The 24978-nt window shown below is 32.3% G+C and overlaps 3 protein-coding genes across 4 annotated transcripts; 1 reads left to right on the forward strand and 2 right to left on the reverse strand.

Annotated features, from left to right (window-relative positions):
• The first annotated feature begins 3489 nt into the window (after window positions 1-3489).
• Window positions 3490-12654, forward strand: LOC129313487 (ubiquitin carboxyl-terminal hydrolase 14). Of its 2 annotated transcripts, XM_054956647.1 has the most exons (20): window positions 3490-3780; window positions 4491-4662; window positions 5264-5376; window positions 5720-6056; window positions 7018-7112; window positions 7509-7642; window positions 7761-7817; window positions 7910-7987; window positions 8310-8364; window positions 8450-8488; window positions 9002-9082; window positions 9957-10155; window positions 10243-10300; window positions 10376-10498; window positions 10689-10777; window positions 10872-10961; window positions 11313-11480; window positions 11588-11703; window positions 11793-11922; window positions 12064-12654. In XM_054956647.1, exons 1-20 carry the CDS (start codon window positions 3673-3675, stop codon window positions 12240-12242), a joined length of 2421 nt encoding a protein of 806 aa, XP_054812622.1. In that variant the 5' UTR covers window positions 3490-3672; the 3' UTR covers window positions 12243-12654. The 2 variants fall into 2 exon arrangements, with proteins under 2 accessions (XP_054812622.1, XP_054812623.1); XM_054956648.1 differs by lacking the exon at window positions 8450-8488.
• Window positions 12655-14359: 1705 nt separating this feature from the next.
• LOC129313287 (uncharacterized) lies at window positions 14360-17204 on the reverse strand. Its single transcript, XM_054956247.1, has 5 exons — window positions 17040-17204; window positions 16397-16576; window positions 16093-16288; window positions 15829-15935; window positions 14360-15719 (listed from the first exon to the last, which is right to left on the reverse strand). Exons 1-5 carry the CDS (start codon window positions 17202-17204, stop codon window positions 14499-14501), a joined length of 1869 nt encoding a protein of 622 aa, XP_054812222.1. The 3' UTR covers window positions 14360-14498.
• Window positions 17205-22610: 5406 nt separating this feature from the next.
• LOC129313782 (uncharacterized) lies at window positions 22611-23375 on the reverse strand. The gene has a single exon (XM_054957167.1). It carries the CDS (start codon window positions 23155-23157, stop codon window positions 22888-22890), a length of 270 nt encoding a protein of 89 aa, XP_054813142.1. The 5' UTR covers window positions 23158-23375; the 3' UTR covers window positions 22611-22887.
• Window positions 23376-24978: the final 1603 nt, after the last annotated feature.

The raw sequence follows: 24978 nt of genomic DNA on the forward strand, positions 1-24978 counted from the left end.
AGTTAATTAACAAAAATATTTATTTTCATGAAATTGTTACTTGTCCTGCGAAAAAGAGGGAATACAATGCAAATGAGCCTCATGAGTGTAGCCCATTTTCTTGGAGACCGACTAACTTTAAGGTGATGTTCTGCGCCTCGTCATTTAAGCCTCGTTTGATATGATAGAAGAGTTTTTGATAGAATAGAAATCGGAATCAGAATTGAATTGAATTTTAAAAGTGTGTTTAGTATGAAGATGGAATCATAATATAATTTTAATATGTATATATATTTAAAATATAAAAAATCAAAATACCATTTATTTTATTTTTTAATGAAAAACTTAACAATAAAAAAATAAAGAATGTACTTTTAAAGCTTAAAATACCTTTTATTTTATTTTTTTAATGACACATAAGCCTATTCCATGTTGAGTTGGTGGATTCCATGGTCTCTACAATGAAATTGGATTCCATCAATTTTGATGAAATCGGATTCCTTCAAGAAAGCAATTCTGGTATACCAAACAAGCCAACTGAAGAATTTCATGTCCAATTTCATTTCTTTTTTCACAATTCTGATGTACCAAACATGGCCTTACTTGTGAAAATCATGGATGCGGAGGGCTGAAACTATTCATGTGCGCGTTTGATTTTTTAATTTATCAAAAATTCATTTATTAAAAATTTATTTAATAAAAATCAATTAAGTAAGAGTCTGATTTATATTTGAATATATTTTTTTAAATATTAATTTCATAAATTAAAAGTTATTTAGATTAATGATGATTTATGCTTATAAAATATACTTTTAGATATGTAATGATCAAAAGGACATCGATTTATAATAATTCATTATTTTTGTTATTCAAATATAATGTATTAAGAATGTTTAAACAATGTGAAAAATTTTAAAATAACATAAAATTTAATATGTTAAATAATGAAAATAAAAAATATATAGTTTAGTATTAGAAAAAAATTAAAATATAATAAGGGTATCATGATTATTTATAAAAGTAGGTACAACTCAACTCCTACTTGCAATTTCAAATCTGTCAAAAAGTTAAGTTGCCAAATCTATATTTTAATCACATTTCAACTCACTTTTAAAAAAATATTTTGTTCACAAAAAAAAAAGCGCAAATAACATTTAACGTCTGAAATGTTTAAAAATAGATATATGTTATTGGCTAAAAAAAAAGATCTATGTTGAAATCCCAAATGCACCCTATCATGCTTTTACTTCATCAAGCATTTGAAAATCATTAGTTTGATGGCTCATTAAGCTACGGATTTTTAACCGATGGGATGTTGGATTACGGCATCAAGGATCACTTCACATATGAGGAGATGGAGAGAAGAAAAGAAGTTGAAGGAAGGAAAGGTTTTGTTGGGCATTTCTGTTTTCCTGCACGGAAGGATAATAAAGTAATTTCATAACAAAATTTAATCACAACAAAATTCCCTGAAACCTTACAGTGAATTATTGATTATATCATTTTAGAGCTCTGATATGGAATTTCTACATTCTATAAGTACTTTTCTGTCATGCTACCATAGTCTTTTCAATTTTGTCATAACTTTTTGAGATTACAAATGATGACACTTCTAAAATTAATTTTTACCAGCTAAAAAATTCTATATATATTTTTATTTTACTTACTGTACATTTGTCTTGGGAGAAACCTCCTCCCCCTGCCATCTCGGCCTCTCTCTCTTTGTTTGTTTAAGAAATTATTTTTTTATAAATCACATAACATAAAAGATAAATTATTAATTATATTCTTCTAATTTTTTTCTATTGCATAGTTTTAGGAATAGAATAAAATATTACATAAAAAAAAGATTTTAAATGAAGCTATAAATTAAGGATGATCGTCAAGTTAGTCATTTTAATGTTGAAAATAGTTAGGATTAAGCCTCTATTTTAATATAGAAAATGACAATTTGATTTTAAAAATGCTGGCCTTTTAAGCTCAAAAATAAAAAAAACCATCCTTTTATTATTTTTGTAAAAAATTTCAATGTAAAAAAGTAAAAGAATAAAAAACTAAATATCTAACTAAAAGAAATGAGAACCCTAGACTTAATATTGATAATAATGATAATTATCAAGGTTTAACTGATGCTGGCAAAGTCAAATTTTTATTGACATTGATTTTGATATTGCTATTTGATACTTTCTCCGTTTAAAAATGTAAGGTATTTTTTGAGAAATTTAATGTTTAAAAATGTAAAATATTTTCAGTCTTTTGAGATATAATCATTACTTTTTTTTTGAAAGTACCCCTATTGATAATAACTTTATATTTATTGTAGGGTATTTAATAGGGATAAATATAAAAATATAGGGTTAGTTTAAAAATAAGTAACTATTTTATTGGGGGATACAATTTAGTTAAAAATGCCTTATATTTTTTAACAGAGAGAGTATTAGATTGGATGTTTATGTTTTACATATTTGTAATTGTATAGATTAATTTAAATTTATTTTCTTACACTTAATCTTATGTACAATGATTTTTTCAAAATTATAAATATACATTTTAAATTTTTAAATTCAACAACTTAAAAAAAAGAGTGTCAAGGTCTACATGGCCGACCCTCTACCTCAGAGGTAGAGGGTCAGCTGTTGCAAAATGGATATAATTAAGCTTATTAAGGTCATTTTGTTTGGGTCCTAATTTTTTAAGTAACAATTTTAATTAACAATTTTGATTTTAAAGACAATATATTTAATAAAAATAAATTGATTTTTTTGACACAATACAATAATTTAATTCATTGGTAAAACTATATTCTTGCATGTTTATTTTTATTTAATATAATATTTTAATTAATTTTTTTATTAATTATATCTCTATTTAAGATTATTTAAAAAAAAGGCAAAATGACCCAAAATATCTATGATTTTATTTGCTCGTTATAGAGCATGAGAATGAAATGAGTTAAAAAAAAATATAAATAAATTAAATTATTTTTATTTCTAATGAAAAACATGTTTTATAACTTCACAAAATGAATTATTTTTTTCCTTTATAAATATATGTTTCAGTATTTCTCTTTATTTTGATAATCTTATTTTTATATTTATTTTTTAATAATTTTATTTTTTTATAGCAAGATAAAACTTACTCACTCTATTAAAAAATGTAAGATATTTTTAACTAAATTTTATTCTCAATAAATTAATTATTTATTTTTAAACTAACTTTATTTTTTCATATTTACTCTATTAAACATTTAATAATAAATATAAAATTATTATTAATAAAGATAGTTTTTAAAAAATAATAATTATATTTTAAAAAATTTAAAAATATCTTACACTTTTAAATATTTAATTTATTAAAAAATATTTTATATTTTTAAATAGAGTATAATTTTAAACACCTGATCTTAAAAAAAAAAAAATGCTATTTTTTATACGCTGATAAAAAAAAAAAAAAAGAAGACCATCCTCAACTGAGCTGGCGAGACTTCAGAGTCTGGAGACTCTTACATAGACGCACGATCCTATTACGCGCTACAGCCTACACTGATAGAGCTCTGCTTTTCTCCTTTTCCGTCGCGATTCTGGACACAAAGATACTTGGCGTTGAGTTAGGGCAAAGTCTTTCTATCTCAAGCCTCTCTTCTTGCCCTCTCAAGATTCATTTGAAACGAAAAGGGTTTTTGGCCGAGGGACGATGATAGACCCTATGGACGTACTTCGATCCAATCTCTCCCGGGTTCGGATCCCAGAGCCTACCAATCGTATCTATAAGCAAGAATGTTGCTTAACTTTCGATACCCCGGTACTTCCTCTGTCCCATTTCTCGTTCTGAAATGATGGTGTTGAGGTTAGAGTAGCTATAGTTGTTTTGATTCTTCCCCATCTATTGGTGAACCATTTTTTATCTTACTCAGTCAAGCACATTTCGTTTTTTTCCTCTTTCTTTTTGGCTCTGACTCCAAATTTCTTGGCCTTTCGAACAGCAGCTCTACTGTTTGGTTACCGAGAAAGCGTCACAATCTTTAAGAATACGCAATCAGTATTTCTCTTTAGTTCTTTACTAAATTTTTCACATGCAATGCCAGTTATAGTCTAATGCTGTTGTTCTTGCAAATATTGGTTTTCGGCTATCAGTTTTTTACTCACCAAGATGTGCACAATAACCGTCATATGTTGGATTGTCGGTCATTTTTCTTTTCTTTTAATTGCCTGAATCATTCTTGGTGACTTTCAGAGTGTGCTTTTTGTCACTTTTGTGATTTTAATTCTTTCAGATTACATGTTTTGACTATTCTTTTATATTATTACTGAATTTCCTGAGTTTGGTAAGTGGGGAATTTGGTTTCATGATCATTATAGATTGAAGAGAATGAAGCAAATAGTTTAGGGTTTCCTACTGTTTCCCCTTATTCTAGCTGGAAGTTGATTGGTATTAGTTTATCTGAAACTATTTTTGTCTAGAGATTCACAGTCCATATAATTGATGCATCTGGTGGTATTGATTAATTTCAGAGGTCAGATGGTGGACTATTCATCGATATGTACACTTTTCTTGCTTTCGGAAAGGATTGTGTGGGCTGGAATTATGAGAAGACTGGTGATCCTGTTTATTTACATATAAAGCAAACTAAGAAGATAGTTCCTGAAGACAGACCTTCAAAAAAGCCTACTCTCTTGGCTATAGGTACATGAATAACGATTGTGCTTGACCATGTTACGATCATGTTTCTAAGTTCTAGTCCCTACACAATCTATTGTGCAGTACTCCAACATTTTTCATCATTTTATTTCTCATGCTTCAGAGGTCAGAATAGTTGAATATATTATCATATGCTTGAAGGCTAGTGCTGCCATCTCAAGAATCATTTATCCAATCATTTTGTTGTGGGAATTTGACTTCAAGTCACTGCTTACTGATTATTCCTTTAATTTTCTACTGGGACTAATTGTAGTTTTCAAGCTATTACTTCAGTATATTTTTATTTTTGATGATTCAAAATGCAGAATCCTGTGATGAATAGTATATTACTTTTTTATTATTATTTTAATGCATTATGATCGCTGAAATGATTGTGCTTCGTTCTTATTTCAGTTGAGACGTAATTTATGAGTGTGTTTGTTACTAATAGTTCTTATTGGTGATAACAATATCTAGGACTCCTTACTAGGAAATATGGGTTCTGTGGTTTTGCTATTTTCCTGGCCAAGTAATTTGTTTCAATATTATTACCAATTAACTGTAATTCTCTTGATGACATATTGTGATCCATCTTGTTAATTTGTAGGTGTTGATGGGGGATTCGATAACAATGAAGATGAATATGAAGAAACCCACAGCATAATTATATTGCCTGACTATGTGTCTCTTCCATTTCCTTCAGTCGAGTTACCAGAGAAGGTGTGTGTTACCCTCTTTTCACGGCTTTTTCCTTATTCTGCAATCTTCCTCTCATTTCATTATTAAAAGTGATGTTGATATGGAATGGGGAGATTGATGCGGGAAAACATATTGATTAAAAAAAAATAGAAAATCAAGGGAAACATGCTAAAAGTGGCGAAAATTTTGAATGAAAACACAGCCAAACTATGGATGGCATCCCGTGGACTGTTACAATATTTCTGGCTCCACTACATATGCTTTCTCTGTCTGTTTGGTATTTGGTGCCTTGTTCTGGTTGATTTTTCTTTGATGTATGGCACAACTCTTAAATTGGTTATCATGTGTGTTAAAAATATCGCAGGTAAGGTTAGCTGCTGATGCCATCTTACTGTCTGAGGGTGCTGAACGGAAACAGCAAGTTGCAGCTTGGACTGCAGATGTGAAAAAAGTCAGTGCATTTGCAACAAATTTACAGCAGATTAACAATGGTGTTGTTATTCCTCCAACTGGGTGGAAATGTTCCAAATGTGAGAAGACAGATAACCTTTGGTTAAATTTGACTGATGGATTGATCCTTTGTGGGAGGAAAAACTGGGACGGAACTGGTGGTAACAACCATGCTGTTGAGCACTACAAGGAGACTGGCTACCCTCTTGCTGTAAAGCTTGGGACTGTTACTGCTGATCTTGAAGCAGCAGGTAATACCCAGTTGCTTTATATGTAATGTTTTATGAGTTATGACATCATGTCCTTACTAATAATCTAATACCGGTAACTTTCTCATATGACAATCAAATTTGTTAGCATGAAGGGCTGATACACTTTTTTGAAGGGAAACAATTGAAAACTTTTACTTCCAGCTTAGTTTCAGGCTCTCCCAGCATGAAGGCTTGATGTTTGATTTTATGTTTATGTGATTTATTTTTGAATTATGTGTCATGATTTTATCATTTTCTTTTAACTTTTCTGGGTTAATTTAATTTTTTACCCCTTTTTATGTTCAGTATAGTATTTCGATCTATAATTTCAATTATTGCAGTCTTTTTTCTTTATTTTGCTTATTGGACTAGTTCCTTTATTTTCAGCTAGCAAAGTTTAAAGACTGTAGCTAGTATTCTGACTTCTCAGTGAACTAATCTATTTTCCTTTTAATTGTTGTTTTGATTACCTTCATTTATTAAATAAGGGAACAGCATCACTTCAGTTAAAGCTAAAGAGTCTGAAGACTGAAGTGCACTTATGACTAATAAAGATGGATAACATTGCTCAAATTGAAAATAAATGGACTGAATTGTTTTGATGAGTACTAGGGGACTGAAAACATTGTGTATGCAGTGTGGCCTCTTGATTATGTAATTTATGGAATACTATATTTTGCCTAACGTGGAAAGCTGGCAACTAGGTTCAAATACTAGTATATGATAATTTTAATCTTCAATTTCAATATTGTTATTTTAATAACAGGAAAGTTCCTAATTAAGGACAGGAGCAGATTAAATAATATTAGAAAATGTGGAATCTTTGTTGATTCTCTTACAGAACGCTGATTAATAGGGAATTAGGCTGAGTAATCCTGTCAACTTTTAATTTCGTTACAGAAAGGATTCATTATTTGTTCTATGGTGTTCTAATAATGGTTAATGTATTGTGGCAGCTCAGACGTTTTCTCCTATCCAGAGGATGACAGTGTAATAGATCCACTTTTAGCACAGCATCTGGCATTTTTTGGCATTGACTTCTCATCACTTCAAAAGGTTATTTCTGTATCTTGGCTTAGTATTTTTCAGTGACTCTTGGGTCTAGCCTGTTGATGTTACTGATAACATTATATGGATGTCAAATTGACTTCCTTCATGTGATATGAAAACGTTAGTTGATGCAATCCTTAAGTGTTACTTTTAAAGTGAGAAGAAATGTTTCAGAGCTTCAGAAGGCATATAAAAGATACCTCTCTTTTTGCCCCATCATATTTGATGTGTTCTTTATGGGGTTGACGTGGAGTCCGTGAAGGTATCAAGTTGAATGAAGTCCTTTATTCGACCACTTGTAGTTGTGCAGGACTATATTCTTTTCACTTCCTTTGCAACAATGGGGAGTTTTGGAGCATGACTAATACTATTTTTTAAAACTTCCCACATTTTTGCATTCAGACAGAAATGACAACTGCTGAAAGGGAACTTGACCAAAATACCAATTTTGATTGGAATCGAATCCAAGAAAGTGGACAGGACGTGGAACCCATTTTTGGACCAGGATATACAGGGCTGATCAATCTTGGAAACAGGTAGGATGTGAGTTTTTTTTTTTTGGGGGTTAATTGCTGCTCTTTGTAATGTACTTGTTTTCGTTTTTTCTTGTGATCTCTTTTGCTCTTTTATTTCTTTCTTTGTTTTTTAATCCAGCTGTTACATTGCTGCAACTATGCAAGTCGTGTTTTCAACACAGTCCTTCTCTTCACGGTCAGTATATGTTTCATTTTTAGTTGTTCCTCCTCATGGTCTATCTGGGTCCTCTTTCCAGTTACATCAACGGATTGTTTGATTCCTCTTAGGTATTATGCAAATCAAAGTCTAAAAAATGCATTTGAGGTGGCCCCTGCTGATCCGACTGTAGACCTGAATATGCAGTTGTAAGTAATTAGCCTGTATTATTTTTACACTTCTGTAGGCAGGTAGCTATCCATGAACTGTTCATTATGTTTTGCTTCATGTGGTTAGTGGAGGGAGTAGTTTGCCTCCCACATTCTCTGCCATTTTTGCACGGATGTTTAAGTATGAATATATTTTGGATGGCAAAGCTGGATTAAGTCAGTCATTTGGCTAGATAGTTTATATCTATATCATCGATTGTATATTCTATAGACCATCTTGTTTCCATTATGAAAGGGAAAAGTTAAAAATATTGAGGTATTTCAAGGAAAAGTATAACTGTAGTTTCCCATTTGATGGCAGGACAAAATTGGGACATGGTCTACTATCTGGAAAATATTCTGTTCCGGCACTTGAGGTGTGCCACCTATTGCTTAAACACATATCTTTGGATGATTAGTTTATAAATTTTGTTTTTTTATATGTTTATTTTTGCCATCCAGAAAGATGGAAATGCAAATTTGGCCACCTCAGCTACTACCGTAAGCACGTTTAGTTTGTGCTTCTAGTTATAGGCATAGTATCATGAATGTTTTTAAGTTGTAAATTTGGATAAGTTCTGCACGTGATATGTTTGGGTTTTTCCTTTGTTAGGTTATATACTGTGTTAGTTTCTGTAAGGAAACGTTGTTTTTTTCCCCATCTTTTTCCAAGTTATATTTGATATTTTGGGCTTAAATAAAAGGGAGGATTACACACAAGTCCCACAAAACACATTTGAATACCACAAGGTCTAGTGATAATTTAGCAAAGGAAAATGACAACTATTTTAGCTATTTTCTTTGCTAAGTTGTTAATGGACCTTGTGGTATTGAAATATATTGTGGGGGGCCTCAAAATAATTCTCTCTAAGTAAAATGGAGGCAAATTTCTTTAGGTTTAGGTTGAAGTCTTAGTTGAAAGAGACTAGATTCATTTTATTGAATATTCTTCTGCCTTGATGAGTTTTCTTTGCTTGTCCTCCCTCCTCCCCTCCCTGTTTTTTCATACTTCAGAAACAGGTAGGGATACCACCCCGCATGTTCAAGGCTGTAATTGCTGCCAGTCATCCTGAATTTTCGTCTATGAGGCAACAGGTATCTTTAGTTATTTCTACCTGAACGCAAATTATTGGCATGAGACCTGTGTAGTATGATTTTGTTCCATTTGCCAACGTCGATAGTCATTGAAGATTTCACTCAAAGAGGTAACTTTTAGGTATGAGTCAGAAAATAAGTGTAAGGCATGGTGTTACTGCTGTTTCACTTACAGAATCCTCTGCTTACCTAAATTGGCAAACTGACAGAGTTATGATACTATTTCACTACACTTTAGTATTTGTGCCTCCTATAAGCATGCAATGTTTGCTTTTACTGGAAAGATAGTTAATGTTTTATTTTTGTTCGAAAGATGCTTGGGAGTGTGGTTATTGATCCAAAAACCAATATGATGGAGTCCTTTGTCTCTTGTTTGAAGTGGCTGCTAAAGAAGATACATTATTAGCTGTATAATTAAGATTTTATTCTTGTCTTCTCTTTACCGCACTTTATCCTTCTATACTTCCAGCATTTTGTGTATGATAATTTCATGGTAATTTGTAATAGGAATTTTTATCACCAAATGCACAATCACCGGCTGATTAATTAGGCTATTTAAAGTCTCTGAAATTCTGATGTTTTATTTAATTCCCTTTCTTGTGGATCTGTGGGTACTTTTTCTTATATAAAGTAGTAGTAATGCGGATTACTTGTAAAGTGAACTTATAGTCTAACTGATAATCTGAGTTCGTATGCTATCTTTTACAGCTCAACATTTCCTTGTCGTGCTTGTTTATGGTTGATTGTATATAGATCCGTGAGTCTTAAAAGTAGAAAAGGGGAATTTTTTTTTTTAATCAAGTATTTCTCCTGTCCTGTTGTGTCTTCTTTGATTTGCTATTTTCTGACTGTATAATTCCAACTTTTATGATAGGACGCTTTGGAATTTTTCCTACATTTTCTTGATCAAGTTGAACGAGGTAATGCTGGGAAATGTGAATTGGATCCTGCAAGGAGTTTCAAGTTTGGTATTGAAGATAGAATCATGTGTTCGTCTGGAAAAGTTGCATATAACAGAAGGCATGACTACATTCTTTCTCTTAATATCCCCTTGCATGAAGCAACTAATAAAGGTGGGTTTCACAGTCACCTGTACTTCCCTGGGCCGTGATGTCATGTAAGTGTTGTATATAATACTTGCATTGTTTAATGATTTTCAGATGAATTAGAAGCCTTTAACAAGCTGAAGGCAGATAAACTTGCTGAAGGGAAGGAAATGTAAGTTCAAATGTTTAGATATCTTATACCCTCATTTCCTTTTCTAGATTCTGCTGAGAGTATCTATTCTGATAGGTCTGGCAATGACATTGTTCGCCCGAGGGTGCCTTTAGAATCCTGCCTTGCAAGTTTCTCAGCTCCTGAGGAGATAAATGATTTTTATAGCACTGCCTTGAAGGCAAAGACAACAGCGGTGAAGTAAGCATTTTTGATTCTTCTCAATCCAGTCTTTGTTTCATGTGACAAAGTTTTAGGAATATTGTGTTTTAGTTGTTTAGATGATAAGTTCATGTTGGCAAGTATTACTTTCTACCTTCCAATAAAACAGTAATATCATCTTCAATGTTGCAAAATTCATCTTGATACTAAAATATTATTCATTCTGTAGGACGGCTGGTTTAACCTCATTCCCAGATTACCTGGTGTTACACATGCGGAAATTTGTTATGGAAGCAGGCTGGGTTCCAAAAAAGCTTGGTAAATTTTACATTGACATGTCTATAATGTGCCGCAAGGTCTTTTCTTAAAATATTTATCATGTAAAATATTGCTTTGCAATTTCTTTTTACAGATGTATATATAGATGTTCCCGATATCATAGATATTAGTCATATGCGCAGCAAAGGTCACCAGCTTGGGGAGGAGTTGCTACCTGATGGGGGTATGTTAGTGATTTTTCTGTTCGGCAATTATCTTGTGGAGATCCAAGAGAGGAAAAACATTACTTTGTTTAAAAAAAGTGAAAGTCTTGCATCAAAACTGATTGTGTGATCGTGCCCGCGCATTGTAACTTTCAGGGGTAGAAACTTGATGATTAATTAGATATCAAGATAGTTTGCCTTCTGGCTAGTCTCATTAATTGTTGGGATAAAAGTCCTATTGTTGGGATCAGACAACTTGCATATTTCTTCTGTCATGTATTCTAAATCTTATGATCATGCGGACTTTGGCCTCTAGTGGCTTCGTAACCAAAAATTGTGACAATATCTGAATTGTTTTTGGTGCTGCACAGTACCTGGTGAAGAGGATTCAAGCCAGCCGATGGCTAATGAAGAAATCGTCTCACAGCTTGCCTCTATGGGCTTTAATTATCTTCATTGTCAGAAAGCTGCGATAAATACTTCAAATGTTGGGGTAGAAGAGGCAATGAATTGGCTGCTGTCTCACATGGATGATCCAGGTCTGAGATTATTTTTCTTTTTATAATAAGAAAAAGAGAATCTTTTGCTATCAAATGTGCCTCGAAGTTGAGACAAACGATACTAATATATTTCCTTTTATTTGCAGACATTGACAATCCAATCAGCTCTACTACCTCGTCAACTGTTGACCAATCTAAAGTCGATACGTTAATCTCATTTGGATTTCAGGAAGAAGTTGCCCGAAAGGCACTCAAGGCATCGGTAATTTTCTGCCTTCATACCTCTCTTTGCATTATTACGACTGGGAGAGGTTGAGTAATCGTAAAGGAATGTTAATGATTGCTCTCTAGGGCGGGGACATTGAGAAAGCAACAGATTGGATATTTAGCAATCCTGACGCATCCGTTTCCAGCATGGACGCAACCTCATCAGACACTCCACCTGTTCCGAATGATGCTGTCTTGCCTGATGGAGGAGGCAGTAAGTATCCAGTTTTTGTTCTCTTAATCTTGTTTCCTTGTATTATTACATAGTCCACAACCAGTGGCACCTGAGTACTCTAATGATTTTGTTGCTAACTTTGGTGGTTCTGATTATATTTTTGTGTTGGCATTGTGAAAGGATATCGACTCATGGGAATTATTAGCCACATAGGAACCTCGACGCAGTGCGGACACTACGTTGCCCACATTTTGAAAGATGGAAGATGGGTTATCTTTAACGACAGCAAGGTTGGGGCTTCCATTAATCCTCCCAAAGAAATGGGTTATCTGTATTTCTTCGAGAGGCTCAACAGTTGAATGTTTCCTGCTCTCATGCATTGGCTGCACAATTTTTGAATTCGAGGGTCATCCAGAAATTCAGATTTTTATTTTTATTTTGTTTTCTGGCGCCCATATTACTTTTCTTACAATTACAATTCATGGTCTTCGATTCTCAAAAGTGAAAACCATTTAAAGCAGAGAATTAACGTCGGGGGTTGGTGATAATGTTACTCCTCACAATCTCCCATTTCTGTTGTCTGATTGCCTGAACAAATATTGCGAACTTCACGGATCTGCGCGTGAGAGTTGGATGAATGCACTGCATTTGTTAGTGATTAGTTTGGCATTTAATATTGAAGCCTTCACATGTTAATTATTATTGATTAGTTTGTTAACAATATGAGCCTGGTTTTAATTTGTATATATTTTTAAAGTCATTGTCATTTCATTTTCTTTCACTTGCATGTGATTATCATCGCTTGCCCCAGCTGCCGCCTTTTTACCTGGTTATCATTATCATTACTTTTCGTAATAATATTTATATATTTTTTATTTAAGATATTTTTTAATAAATAAAGTATTATAACAATTTTTTAAACAGTAAGTACATTTTTGCTCAAAAACCGCCCTCTAGGGTGGTTGTTGATGAAAGATATCTTCTTGTTTTCTTCCTGTATCTGTTCTTTTCAGTTATATTATCCCTTTTCATTAAAAAAAAAATCTTTATAAATAAAAGAGAGAATTACAACACGTCTTACACAGATAAATTAATTATTATTAGATTTAATGATAACTGAATTAAGGAGATTGATAAGTAGTTAGTTCAGTTATTATTAAATTTTATAATAATTAATTTTATCTTGTGGATTTTAATGCAATTTTTCTCTAAATAAAGGGGGGAGATAGTATAAAAATTGAGATTTCAATTTCAATATAAAGATTCAGATAAAAAAAAATTCAACTTAAGGATAAAAATCATATAATTTAATGTAGGCCTACTTACTAGAAGGGAAGAATGTAATTAATCAATTTAATCGCCTATGCAATTACGTATTTAGTACTATCTAACTAAATTTGAATATTATTAAATTCAATTGGAATAATTCTCTCAATATAATTTTCTCTCTCTACAATGTTTGAACTAATCACCATTTGTATTTTTGATTCCGCATCCCCACTTTAAACAAGCTAAGCTAGTTCATTATCTGCTCATCAACGATCCACGTCAACATCTCTTCATTTATATACCATTTAGTCAGGAAAAACTCCAAAAAAAAATCCGTTGAGTTATGTATAAAATGGAACAGAGCAGAATAATCGACACAAATCATCAAATGCCAACAAATTAAAACCCACAACACGGCAAAAAATGAATGTTGAATAATTTGCAGTGTTAACGATCTTCCTTCAGAAAGGGAGCACCAGTAGATCAGGAAGAGTACAACTACAAGACGTTGCAACATGTGTTAAACCTATCACTTCGATCGCCGCCGCCGTAACGATCCCACATATTTCTTCTAGATGCTGGAGTGTCAATCTCCAAAGTCGACGGTGGTTGAACCTCAATCTCAGAATTCCCAGACTTCGCTAACTTGCTCTGAGATTCCTCATCCTCAGACATGTCAGAAATAATCTCTATCCAAGTACGAAAGGATATCTCAGAAATCTCTGACGGTCTTCGAATGGACCTTCGGGATGCGTCAAACAAACTTTGTAGAGTGGTGATAACCCTCCGTGATGCCTCTGTATCAGAAGTCGCTGGCTGAGCCTCAAGAGAGTTTCTCGCTAACTCAACCTCTCTGGTGAACTTTTGCGATGCTTCAAGTAGATTCTGTTGAGTTTCATTTGTCTCCTCCAGTGCAGCTTTCAACCCAGCATCAAGTGCAGCGTCAAGTGCAGCAACAAGCCTTCTTCTCTTTTCCTCCTTTCCTAGTTTTCTTGGGATTCCTTGTTCATCCGTTACTTCTTCTGAAGGATCAACCTGTGAAGTAGTTAAAACCTCCTTTCCTGGCCTCCTAGGGATTTCTTGTTCCTCTGTTACTTCTGAAGGATCAACATGTGAAGTAGTAGTTAACACCTCTTTTCCTGGTCTCCTTGGGATTTCTTGTTCTTCGGTTATTTCTGAAGGACCAACCTGTGAAGTAGCAGTTAACACCTCTTTTCCTGGTCTCCTTGGGATTTCTTGTTCTTCTGTTACTTCTGAAGGATCACCCAGTGAAGGAAGTGCCACCATACTTCCAGGTGATTCCCATGGATTTTCTAGTTCATCAGTCACTAAAGGTTCATCATTTTCTACTGAAGAATTACCCTGGGAAGTAATACCACCAGACTTCCAGATGTTGATGGGATTTCTTGATCTTCTGTTACTTCGGAAGAATTACCCTGGGAAGTAAATACCACCATACTTCCAGATGTCGATGGGATTTCTGAAGGATCACCCTGGGAAGGAAGTGCCATCATACTTCCAGATGATTCCCAGGGGTTTTCTAGTTGATCTGTCACTAAAGGTTCATCATTTTCTACTGAAGAATCAAGTATCCATTGGAATTCCGGTTGATCTCTGAACGTTAAGAAAGGATCAGTTGTAATTGAAGTAAATCCCAACTCCTTTAGAAGGCTTATTGTGTCTTCTATTATTTCATCATCTCCTGCTACTGAAGAATCAGACTGTGAGACAGTTACCACCTCCTTTCCAGCCCTCCTTATAAATTCTGGTTCATCTGTTACTGCTAAAGGGTCGTTATCAATCTCTGAAGCAAATGCCATAACATCCTTTCCAGGTCTCCTTGAGGTTGCTTGATCATCATCTTCTAATGTTAGAGAATCATGATGATGATCATTCTGTGTACTGGATGATGCAACCTCCTTTCCAGGTCTCCTTGGAGTTGCTTGATCACCATCTTCTAATGTCAGAGAATCATGTTGATCATTCTGTGAACTGGATGATGCAACCTCTTTTTCAGGTCTCCTTGGAGTTGCTTGATTATCATCTCCTAAAGTATAATGGTCATTCTGTGAACTGGATGATGCAACCTCCTTTCCAGGTCTCCTTAGATTTGCTTGATTATCCTCTTCTAATGTCAGAGGATCATGATGATCATTCTGTGAACTAGATGATGCAACCTCCTTTGCAGTTCTCCTTGGAGTTGATAGATTATCATCTTCTAATTTTAGAGAATCATGATGATGATCATTCTGTGAACTGGATGATGCAACTTCTTGTCCAGGTCTACTCCTTATTAGAGTTGCTCGATCATTATCTTCGAATGTTAGAGAATCATGATGATGATCATTCTGTGAACTGGATGATGCAACCTCCTTTCCATGTCTCTTAGGGATAATTGCTTGTTCATCATCTGGTGCTGCTTCTGGAGAATCATCATTACCATTATTGCGTGAAGTTGATGCCTCATCGTTGTTGAGTCTCCTTGGTTCAGCACGTTCAACAATAATGTTCTTGGCACTAATCATTTGTATCAGCTCGCACACACAGACACAGGGTGACCAGCCCACCTGGAATCACAGAGCAAGCTTGTCATGTGATATGTATAACTAATTAATCACTCGACAATAGATCAATATGAATGATGTATCAATACACTTTTGGATATAATTTTCTTACATCGTTCACAAAGTCTTTGAGAAATTCCTTGGTGTACACCATTGCTGTAGCGGCCATTAAACTTGACGCTGCGATCTCAGAATGCCTAAATCGAACTAAGTTGTTATCTTCAGAAAGAAGAAAATATAAAATTAGACTTAACCTACGTTTAGAATAGCTAAATTAAAGCAAGTTTTAAACTATATATATCTATACATCATAATGTTCAGAGATCAGAACATGTTGCATTTGTAATGTGAGTACTGAGTAAGTTTATACAAGTACCTGTTTGAGCTTGGAAAATGATGTTAGTAACGGAGCTCAATTTGAATCCTCCAAGTTCTTTATATCTAGGGTAATAATATTGCAGAAAGGAGAAAGGTGTTATACAACACAGTCGCCAATTAATTCCATTGAGAATCTCACGCTCCACTTTCTCCAGAGTTGCACGACTAACAATGCGCTCTAGTCCTTCAGCTTCCTAATAATCAACGAGTAAATCAGTAGAACACAAGACTTTGCAAATCTGCTATTTAGATTTACACCTAATGCATGATGCGAAGAAGCACATTAATTAATTAATTTATACCTTAAAATCTGTCACACAAAAGTCGTCGTCCCTCATCTTGAAAGCAATGACGAGACAACATATAGCAGTGTAGAAATTATTTCTTCTACCCGAAGGCATTGGGTTCCTTGAAATGTAGCGATCATAGTAATTCATGGCCAGATAGGGAGCATATACATCGTAATTTCGATCCATCGTACACTGCAATAACAACATGCATGCACCAGAATGTAACGTGTTTAGTAGAAACAGAATTCTTACGTAAAAGTAACTAACACAGATAATCAGATCTTCTGTTCATGCTAGTAACCACAAGTTTTAGCACACCAGAAAGGCCAGAATCGCGTTATCTAGCGCAGACGCGGAGAGTAAATGAAAAACTGGAATTGATGAATGCAAAGACTGCTCCGTTCTTATTTCTTCCAAGGAAAGCTAAGAGGCAAGTGTATATATATGTAGATAAATAGTTGCAAGAAACTAAAAAGAATGAAACTTTGTTTCCCTCATCTGTCTGTGTTTTCTCAGTAGCCAAACAGAAACATGAGTTCAGAAACGAAATCGCAATACAACCAAACTAAAGAAAGACGACAAACATCAAAATTAAACGGTGCACTGTCTTGAAAGATTATCGTGAAAGAAGAAATAACGAAGAGGATTGATATACCTGAACGATTATAGTGAGTGCTTCGGCTCTCATGTCACGAAGTTGGGGATCGTCCAAGAAGTCTGGAAAGGGCATGAAGTCAAGTTCTTGAGCAAAGTAATTGAGCTCTACAACTTCGTTATCTGGACTGGCATGGCATGGAAACTCATCAGGATCAAAGTCCATTGTTGGAATAATAGTTAATTATGATGGAAAGGATGAAAAGCGATAGAAATCTCTCTAGGTGTCGAATCTGTTGTTCAAGGATTCTTCGTATTTCTCTCTTGGTTTATAATGAATTGTCAGAATGATTAGTTAATGTATAGTTGGTTCGTTATTTCGTATCAGAGAAGTAGAGATACAAAACCGGCTTCCCTGTAAACCTTCAACACGTGTTTTGCATGCTTCTCTCTTTAGCTTCTTCAGAGTTAAAATTATTTAGGAAAACTGACAATAAAATCACTCAAGATTATATAAACAATAATTTCATCTCTCAGAATATTATCATACTGAAATTTTTAAAATTTTTATGTCAATAAATTTTAAAGTGAAAAGATAATTTTATCCTTATTAAAAAAAAGTTCTAATCAAAACTTTTATTTAAAAAATAATAAATTTTATTCTATAAATTGTAAAAGTTAAACAAAAAAATTACTTATTTAGTGTAATTTTTATTATTAAAAAATAAGTCTCAATTACCATTTTTGCTTAAAAAATGGCAACATTTGTTCTATGCATTGTAGAAGTTGAATAAAAAATTATAAATTATCAAGTGTAATTTTTATTATTAATAAAAAAAGTTCTCAAAATAATAAATCTCAATCATAATTTTTATTTAAGGAATAATAATTTTTATTCAAAGAATAAAAAAATTAAACGAGAAATCACAACTTATCAATATAATTAAAATAAATTTTTTACTTTAAAATTTATTGACACAAAATTTTTTAAAACTTCAATGGAATTATCACATTTTGATAGATCGAATTATTATTTATATAATTTAGGAGGATTTTAATGTAATTTTCCTAATTATTTATTGTTATTATTTACCACCATTATAAAAATCATGAGACTGTAAACAATGTTATATACTCCCTCCATTCAAAAATGTAAGATATTTTTTAAGGAGTTAGATATTAAAAATATAAAGCATTTTTAGTCTTTTGAAGTGTAATCATTGTTTTTTTTTTAAAGTGCCTCTATTGATAGTGAATTTATATTTATTATAGGGTATTTAATAGGAATAAGTATAGAAAGATAAGGTTAGTTTGAAAGTAGGTAATTACTTTATTAGGAAGTGAGATTCGATTCAAAATGCCTTATATTTTTAAACGAAAAGAGTATATATATATATATATATATCATAATTTATATTTTGAGTGAATTTTCCTATGCTTCTGTTTTTTCTTTTGAGAAAATTACATTAAACTTTAACATAAAATTAATTTTCAATATCTAAGTTCCTGACAAAATTTTATGAAAAAAGTAAATATTAATTAAGAGAGTAGCAATTTAAAAATAAAAATCACAATTATAAAGCAAGAGTTGTGTTTAAAATTTAAATATTTTATTTATAATTAAAGCTTTTGAATTTATCATTATTTGAATTAAATTTACAACTTATTTTTTAAAATTTTTTATCAATAACCTAAATGTCCTTAATTACCTCTTTTTGAATCTAACTACCATTCTCCATTTTTAAGCATTTTATATATGGAAATTAGATAATTTCTTGGGAGAATTTCATTATTTTATACCCCATCTATTTAAAAATATAAGGTATTTTTAGTCTTTTGAAATGTAATTATTATCTTTTTTTTAAAAGTGCTCCTATTGATAGTGACTTTATATTTATTATAAGGTGTTTAATAAGGATAAATATGAAAAGATAGAGTTATTTAAAAATAACTAACTACTTTATTAAAAATAAAATTAAATTAAAAATATTTTATATTTTTAACAGAGTGAATATAAGTTTTTCATTGTATGACTGTAACCAAAAAATATCAATGGCTTTGTGGATATATTTCTTTTGGGCGGTAGTTTGCTCTGGATCTGGATCTCTCAGCGACCAAACCCCCGGCATCCCTCAACATTCAAATCTAGTCCATTTAAATGATTAAAATCTGATCAATACACATATCACATGGCTATTAAAAATATATATAAATAATTTATTTTTAAATAGTAAAAAATATTTTGAAATATCATATATGGATAAAAATAAATCAGACTTAAGCTGGATTTTGAATAAATAGGCTTAGCCTATTCCGTAGAAACAAGCCTAATTATAAATTTAAACATATTTTTTTGGTTAAACAGATCATATCAAAATTTAAACAGGACTATATGTCTTTGTAGCTCTATTTATTTATTTTAATATAATTAAATTTTTTGTTAAATGAGCCTGACCTTACTTGCAAAAACATATAGTTTGTTTTGTTTAAATTTTAGTTTGGTCAGTTTAACAAAAAGACCATACTTAAATTTATAATTAAGCTTATTTATATAAATAAGCTAAACATGGTTATTTAAATTTTGGTCTAAGCTTGACTTATTTTTATTCATAGATGATATTTCAAAATATATATTTTTTCCATTTAAAAATAAATTATTTATATGTATTTTTAATAGTCATGGTGCATATATTGATTAAATTTTGACCATTTAAATGGATCAAATTCGGACGCTGAGGGATGCTGTGGGTTTTTGGCCACTGAGGGGACCCGGTTCCACTTTGGTCCAACGAACGGTGGTGGGCTCTGGCGAGTTTGGATGAGAGCCTTTTTTTTTTTTTAATAATTGAAGGGCATTTTGATATTTCTCAATAAAAGATAATTTCAATTTAATTTTTAATTTTTGCAGTGTAATTTCAGAATCCGTCTTAATTTGAAGTAAATGTTCAAATTTTACAGTAGACTAATGAAATTTTCACTAATTTCTTAGCTCCGGTTTGCTGCAGAGTAAAAAACTCGCATTTCTTTTTCACCCACCATCTCAGAATTCTTAGAATTTGTTGAACCTGAATGGGCCTATTTGAATAAAAAAGACCCAATCAAAATAAATCAAAAAAGTTCGTATACAATGAGAGGGGCAATTTGGGTTAAGCTTTGACCAGTTCAAGGTCAGGCTCTCAAATAAGTCAGCGGACAACCTGAATATCCGCAGATACAATTTTTTATTTTTGGAAAAAAAAAAAAAAAAAAAGGAAGTGCTCTCTCGCTCGAGTCTCCCGGCCACACCTGACGCCGCACTGCAGCTCTCGCCTTCGCCTTCCGCTTCACACTCCGCTCAGGAGCTTCTCCTTCTCCCTTCTTCAGCAACGACGACCGTCTTCTCTGGTCGGCGCTCAGGCTTCCATCTTCGTCCTTCTTATTTCTTCGCTTGAAGTTGCGTTCCACATCATGCGTCCTCTTCTTCCTCCTTTCCCATGTTCACTGTTCAGCCGTTCCTGCAAGTGTTCTCCTACTCGGCACTCATAGTCAAAGCCTCACTTTTCTCTTCTTCCAGTTCAGCGGTTTCACGCACTCTAGCTCGTCACTCGCCTCCGATCTTCAGCAAATTGTGACCCTTAAAATATCTTTTTCATATCGTTTAATTATCTTTCGCTCCAATTTATATCTTTTTCTTTTCTTTTCTTTCTTTCTTTCTTTCTTTTTTTAAATAGCGGTTTGTATCTTTTTCTTTAGCCTTAATAGATCTGCCTTCTTTTGTCCGTTTGCGTTGTTTAGTTATATGTTCACTGTGGAGCCCCATTTAAATTAGAGACTTTTGTTCTGAAATACAATTTCTTCTCAATTCCAATAATCTATAATATCGTTTTCAGGTTAAAAAAAATCATTGAAAATATCTTTTGCACTTTATTCCCAGTGGTTCTTTGTAGCCCTTCCTGTTCAAATCGTTATCCTCATGTTCCCATCTTCATTTTATTTTGTTCATATATATATATATATTAATAAATATTTTATTTTGTTTGTTTGTTCATGTATACTCCCTCTATTTAAAAATATAAAATATTTTTATCTAAATTTTATTTCAATAAAATAGTTATTTACTTTCAAATTAACCTTATTTTTTTATATTTATCCCTATCAAACACTTTACAATAAATATAAAGTCATTATTAATAGCTGTACTTTTAAAAAAAAGCAAAATTACACCTTAAAAGATTAAAAATACCTTATATTTTTAAACATATAACTTTTTAAAAAATACTTTATATTTTTAAACGAAGGAATATTAATTTGCCATTGAAACTAGGTGAAAGCTTTGTCTAATGACTTTGTAATTTTTTAATATTGATATATTTTTTATGATTTATCTGGTATATTTTACTATTTTAGAGTATGCTATTGTGTTTATATTGTTTGAAAAAAATTAATTTTTAAATTGAAAATTGAAATCAGTTCACAAAAATATAAAAAACATATTTTAAAAAAGTTCTAAGTATCTAAGCCAGCCTGAATAAACTCGAAATCTAAAAATATTAGGGTCAAGTTTGATTATATGAATTTTTTTTTTTATAGAATAAGATGCTTTAAACTCGGTCTATTCAAATTACCGGCTCTATACAAATTGTTTATTCGGTCATATAAATTTTTTTTTTTGAAAATCACAAGGAGGCCTTGCACAATAGATTTAATTATCAATATATCCCATAAAATGTATACAATAGCTCAAGTTTTAAACACTGCACATTTACAACTTAACAAATGTCATTTATAATTAGGTAGAGAAAAATGACAATTTAAATATGATTTTAATAGCAAGTTATAAGTACCTTTGTAAAGTTATAAATGTGCAATATTTGAGATTTATAAGTATTTTATACATTTGATGAAAATTCTTAGTAATTAATTTCTTTTTTGAGATGTTTGTATAATTTTTCCCCTTTCTTTCTGTACCTATTCATCTCAAACTTTCCGGCCGAAATTTCTTCAACTTTGCAATTGGCATGCTATGCTTTAAACCTGACGCATAAGCCATTTTTAATACTTGGTTGTTCACGCTTCCCAGAATAAGAATTATTTGAAGCCGATGCCCCTTTTTGTTATGTCCAGAGATCGATGGATCATACATGTAGAGTCATCGCTGTTCAGAATAAGACACTGTATTTAAATTCAATAACTGTGTTTAATACTACATGTACTCAATATCTGTATTAACTACAGTCATTGAATCTAAATTTATAAAGCATCAGATTTATAATCTTGTCACCACCAGATCTACCAAGTTAATAACCAGATTCCTCTAAATTAAATTTTACAAATATATAAAGTCTTCAGATGTAATATCCCCTAGTTACTTCTTCATACGCTTAATAATGACAAGAAGAAACTTCTTTATCCACTAGTCACGGATTGCAGGATGCTCTCTATCATATCCTTGTTCATGTCGTAATTCAGATCCAGCTAGATCCAGCTAATTAAGGCCGTTACAGAGCAAGATTGTTCCAACGTTATTCTATATTCACAATGGATTCATCTTTCAGTGGTTCACAAGGCAGAGGTGAACTGAAAATCCAGCCAAGTTCTGTTCCTTGTGAGTACAATTATGATTATCATCAAGAGATTATCAGAATACAAAGACTACACAGCAATATCCTTGTTAACATTGCAAATCAGAGAGATCCACCAACTTATCGGCACTTTCTTCCATTCCCAATGTACATGCAAATTAATTACATACCATGCCCTAACCAAATTCTAGCGATTCAATCACTACATAACAGGCAGAACCTGTCTTCTTTTCTTTGTTTTTTTTTAAAATCATATAGGCATGAACAAAACTGGAGGAATGATAGATTGATTCAGCACAAGGGATGTGAGATCTTTTCTCGGCACCAGGAAGTCATCTTTCAAGAGAATCAGAATCTGGTGGTACTAGGACCCCAGCAATTCATGTCCATGACTTTCTTCATGCGCTCCTCCTTGCTCCTCCTGACCTGGTTGGAAACAGCAGCAGCAGAAGAAGCCGACAATTTCTTGGCCTGGCTATAAGATCTGAGATTGTTCTTGGCGTGCTGGACCAAAGACCTGACAGGATGATTCCACCTGCAAACCCCTAATTGATCTTTCAATGCCTCTACGGCTCCGATGCTTGAAGCCACAATCCAAGCCCTCCTTCCTGAGCTCATGATCGCTTAGATTTCGGATGAAGAAGATGAAATTGGGAATTGTAAAAGAGAGTAGTGAGGTTGAAGTAAAGGTGAGCCTGTGTTGATTTGATTGTGAAGATGGTGGTGTGAGGTTTGGTGTATATATATGGAGGTAGATTGAGTGGAGAATCCGGAGGCTGTGTGAGCTGAAAGTTGGGAAGGGAAGGCAAAACCGGGGGCGGTAAGTGGAAAGGCTGGGAAGAGAGAGTCGGTTTCGCAACGGTTTCCAGCTCGCAACATGCACAAATTCCGCGGCTTTGGGTATTCCCTAGCCTCTGGAATTATAAATTAAGCCAATGGGTTTTGCCTTTTTGCGTGTGGTTTCGGAATACAAACCTGTAGTCTCGATTCAAAGGACGGTTTCTGATATGTTGACAACTATGGATGTGAATTATTTCCTCGCTCGATGTTTAGTTTACTACAAGATAGAGAATTTTTTTTATTATAATATTTTTAGTCTTCATTACATATTAGTAAAAGAAAGAACATTATTAAAGTATGCTTTTAAGAGAGATAAAGCTAAAAACTTAATAAATATTTAAAAAAATTAATGAGTTTTAAATTTTTAAATTATGATAAAATATGTTAAAAATAACTTGTAAATATAACTGAAAAAAGCACTTAACAAATTCTAAGATGAATATAAAAGTTTTACTTATGATATTTAAAATAATATTAAATATTAAATATAGTTGCTTCCTCCCATCTTAATTGTAAGATAGAGAGAGATAAATTTTTTTATCTTATTTATAAATTATGTCATTAAATTTTTATTATAAATATTCTCTACTCCCTTCATTAAAAATATAAGGAATTTTTTTATAAGTAGGACATTTAAAACATAATTCATTTTTAATATTATAAACTGTAATTAATGTATTTTTTAAATAACTTTAATAAATAAATTACTTTATATTTATTTTTAAGCGAAAATTATATTGAATAATGGTAAATATAAAAAGATATTATTATTTTGAATATAGTTAACTAATTTATTAAAAAAATTTAATTAAAAATATCTTATATTTTTTAATAAAAAATATTTTATTAATTATTGATAAAAATATTGTGTTATTAAAACATAACATTTATTATTTAATAAGGATAAAATTATAAATGAATTAAATTTTAAAAATTTTCTTATGGGCAGGGCAAATTATCCCTGATTATTGCTTATTTAAGAAATACTTAAATAAATTAAGTGTATCATGTCATTTATAATTTTTTTAATTAAAATTACTTAAAATATTTTAATTGAATATTATATGATGCACATGATTTTTCTAACTATTTTTCTCACTATCTTACCGAAGCGAAGGAGCTTGACAGGGTTATCAGCGCAGGATGGCGCCACCTTTAGAATCAATGAATCTCATCAAAAAAGAATCAAGCCAAAAGAATTAGAACACGGCTGGATGGCTGAGGTATGTGGGTGTTTTATTTTTGATTTGATGACTTTGCCAGCGGAAACATCGTGCTCGTGAGGTGATGATAACGATATTAATTATTAGGCGACACTGGGTTTGGACATACAGGGGACTATTCCTTATTGTAAACTGACTCTAACTTGACGCAATGACGTTGTAGTCCGTTGGAGCAAGTTAACACTTAACAGTAGCGCCGCAGAAGACTCTCCGAAGCTTCCAGGTCTCCCCAGAGTCCAAGTTCTTGTGTTTGCTTCTCCGCGTTTTTTGATGGGCCTAGGCCCATACCCCAATATGGAAGCCCATTTCTCTGTACTGTTTCCCTATTGGTAATTACAATGAAGCTATGATATCTTTGAAACAAAGTTTCCATAAA

This window comes from Prosopis cineraria, unplaced genomic scaffold (assembly GCF_029017545.1).
Source record: "Prosopis cineraria cultivar Desert tree isolate PC_DT_omini unplaced genomic scaffold, ASM2901754v1 PC6, whole genome shotgun sequence".
Classification (NCBI taxonomy): domain Eukaryota; kingdom Viridiplantae; phylum Streptophyta; class Magnoliopsida; order Fabales; family Fabaceae; genus Prosopis; species Prosopis cineraria.

Bases quoted from the DNA above. Each gene is read 5' to 3' on its own strand.
- LOC129313487 (XM_054956647.1), top strand. From the start codon at position 3,673: ATGATAGACCCTATGGACGTACTTCGATCCAATCTCTCCCGGGTTCGG. The intron at 3,781-4,490 runs GTACTTCCTCTG...GATTAATTTCAG, and splicing joins GCTTAACTTTCGATACCCCG to AGGTCAGATGGTGGACTATT. The intron at 7,988-8,309 runs GTAAGTAATTAG...ATTTGATGGCAG, and splicing joins GTAGACCTGAATATGCAGTT to GACAAAATTGGGACATGGTC.
- LOC129313287 (XM_054956247.1), bottom strand. From the start codon at position 17,204: ATGGACTTTGATCCTGATGAGTTTCCATGCCATGCCAGTCCAGATAAC. The intron at 16,577-17,039 runs GTATATCAATCC...TTGTTATTGCAG, and splicing joins CACTCACTATAATCGTTCAG to TGTACGATGGATCGAAATTA. The intron at 15,936-16,092 runs GTACTTGTATAA...TTCTTTCTGAAG, and splicing joins CATTTTCCAAGCTCAAACAG to ATAACAACTTAGTTCGATTT.
- LOC129313782 (XM_054957167.1), bottom strand. From the start codon at position 23,157: ATGAGCTCAGGAAGGAGGGCTTGGATTGTGGCTTCAAGCATCGGAGCC.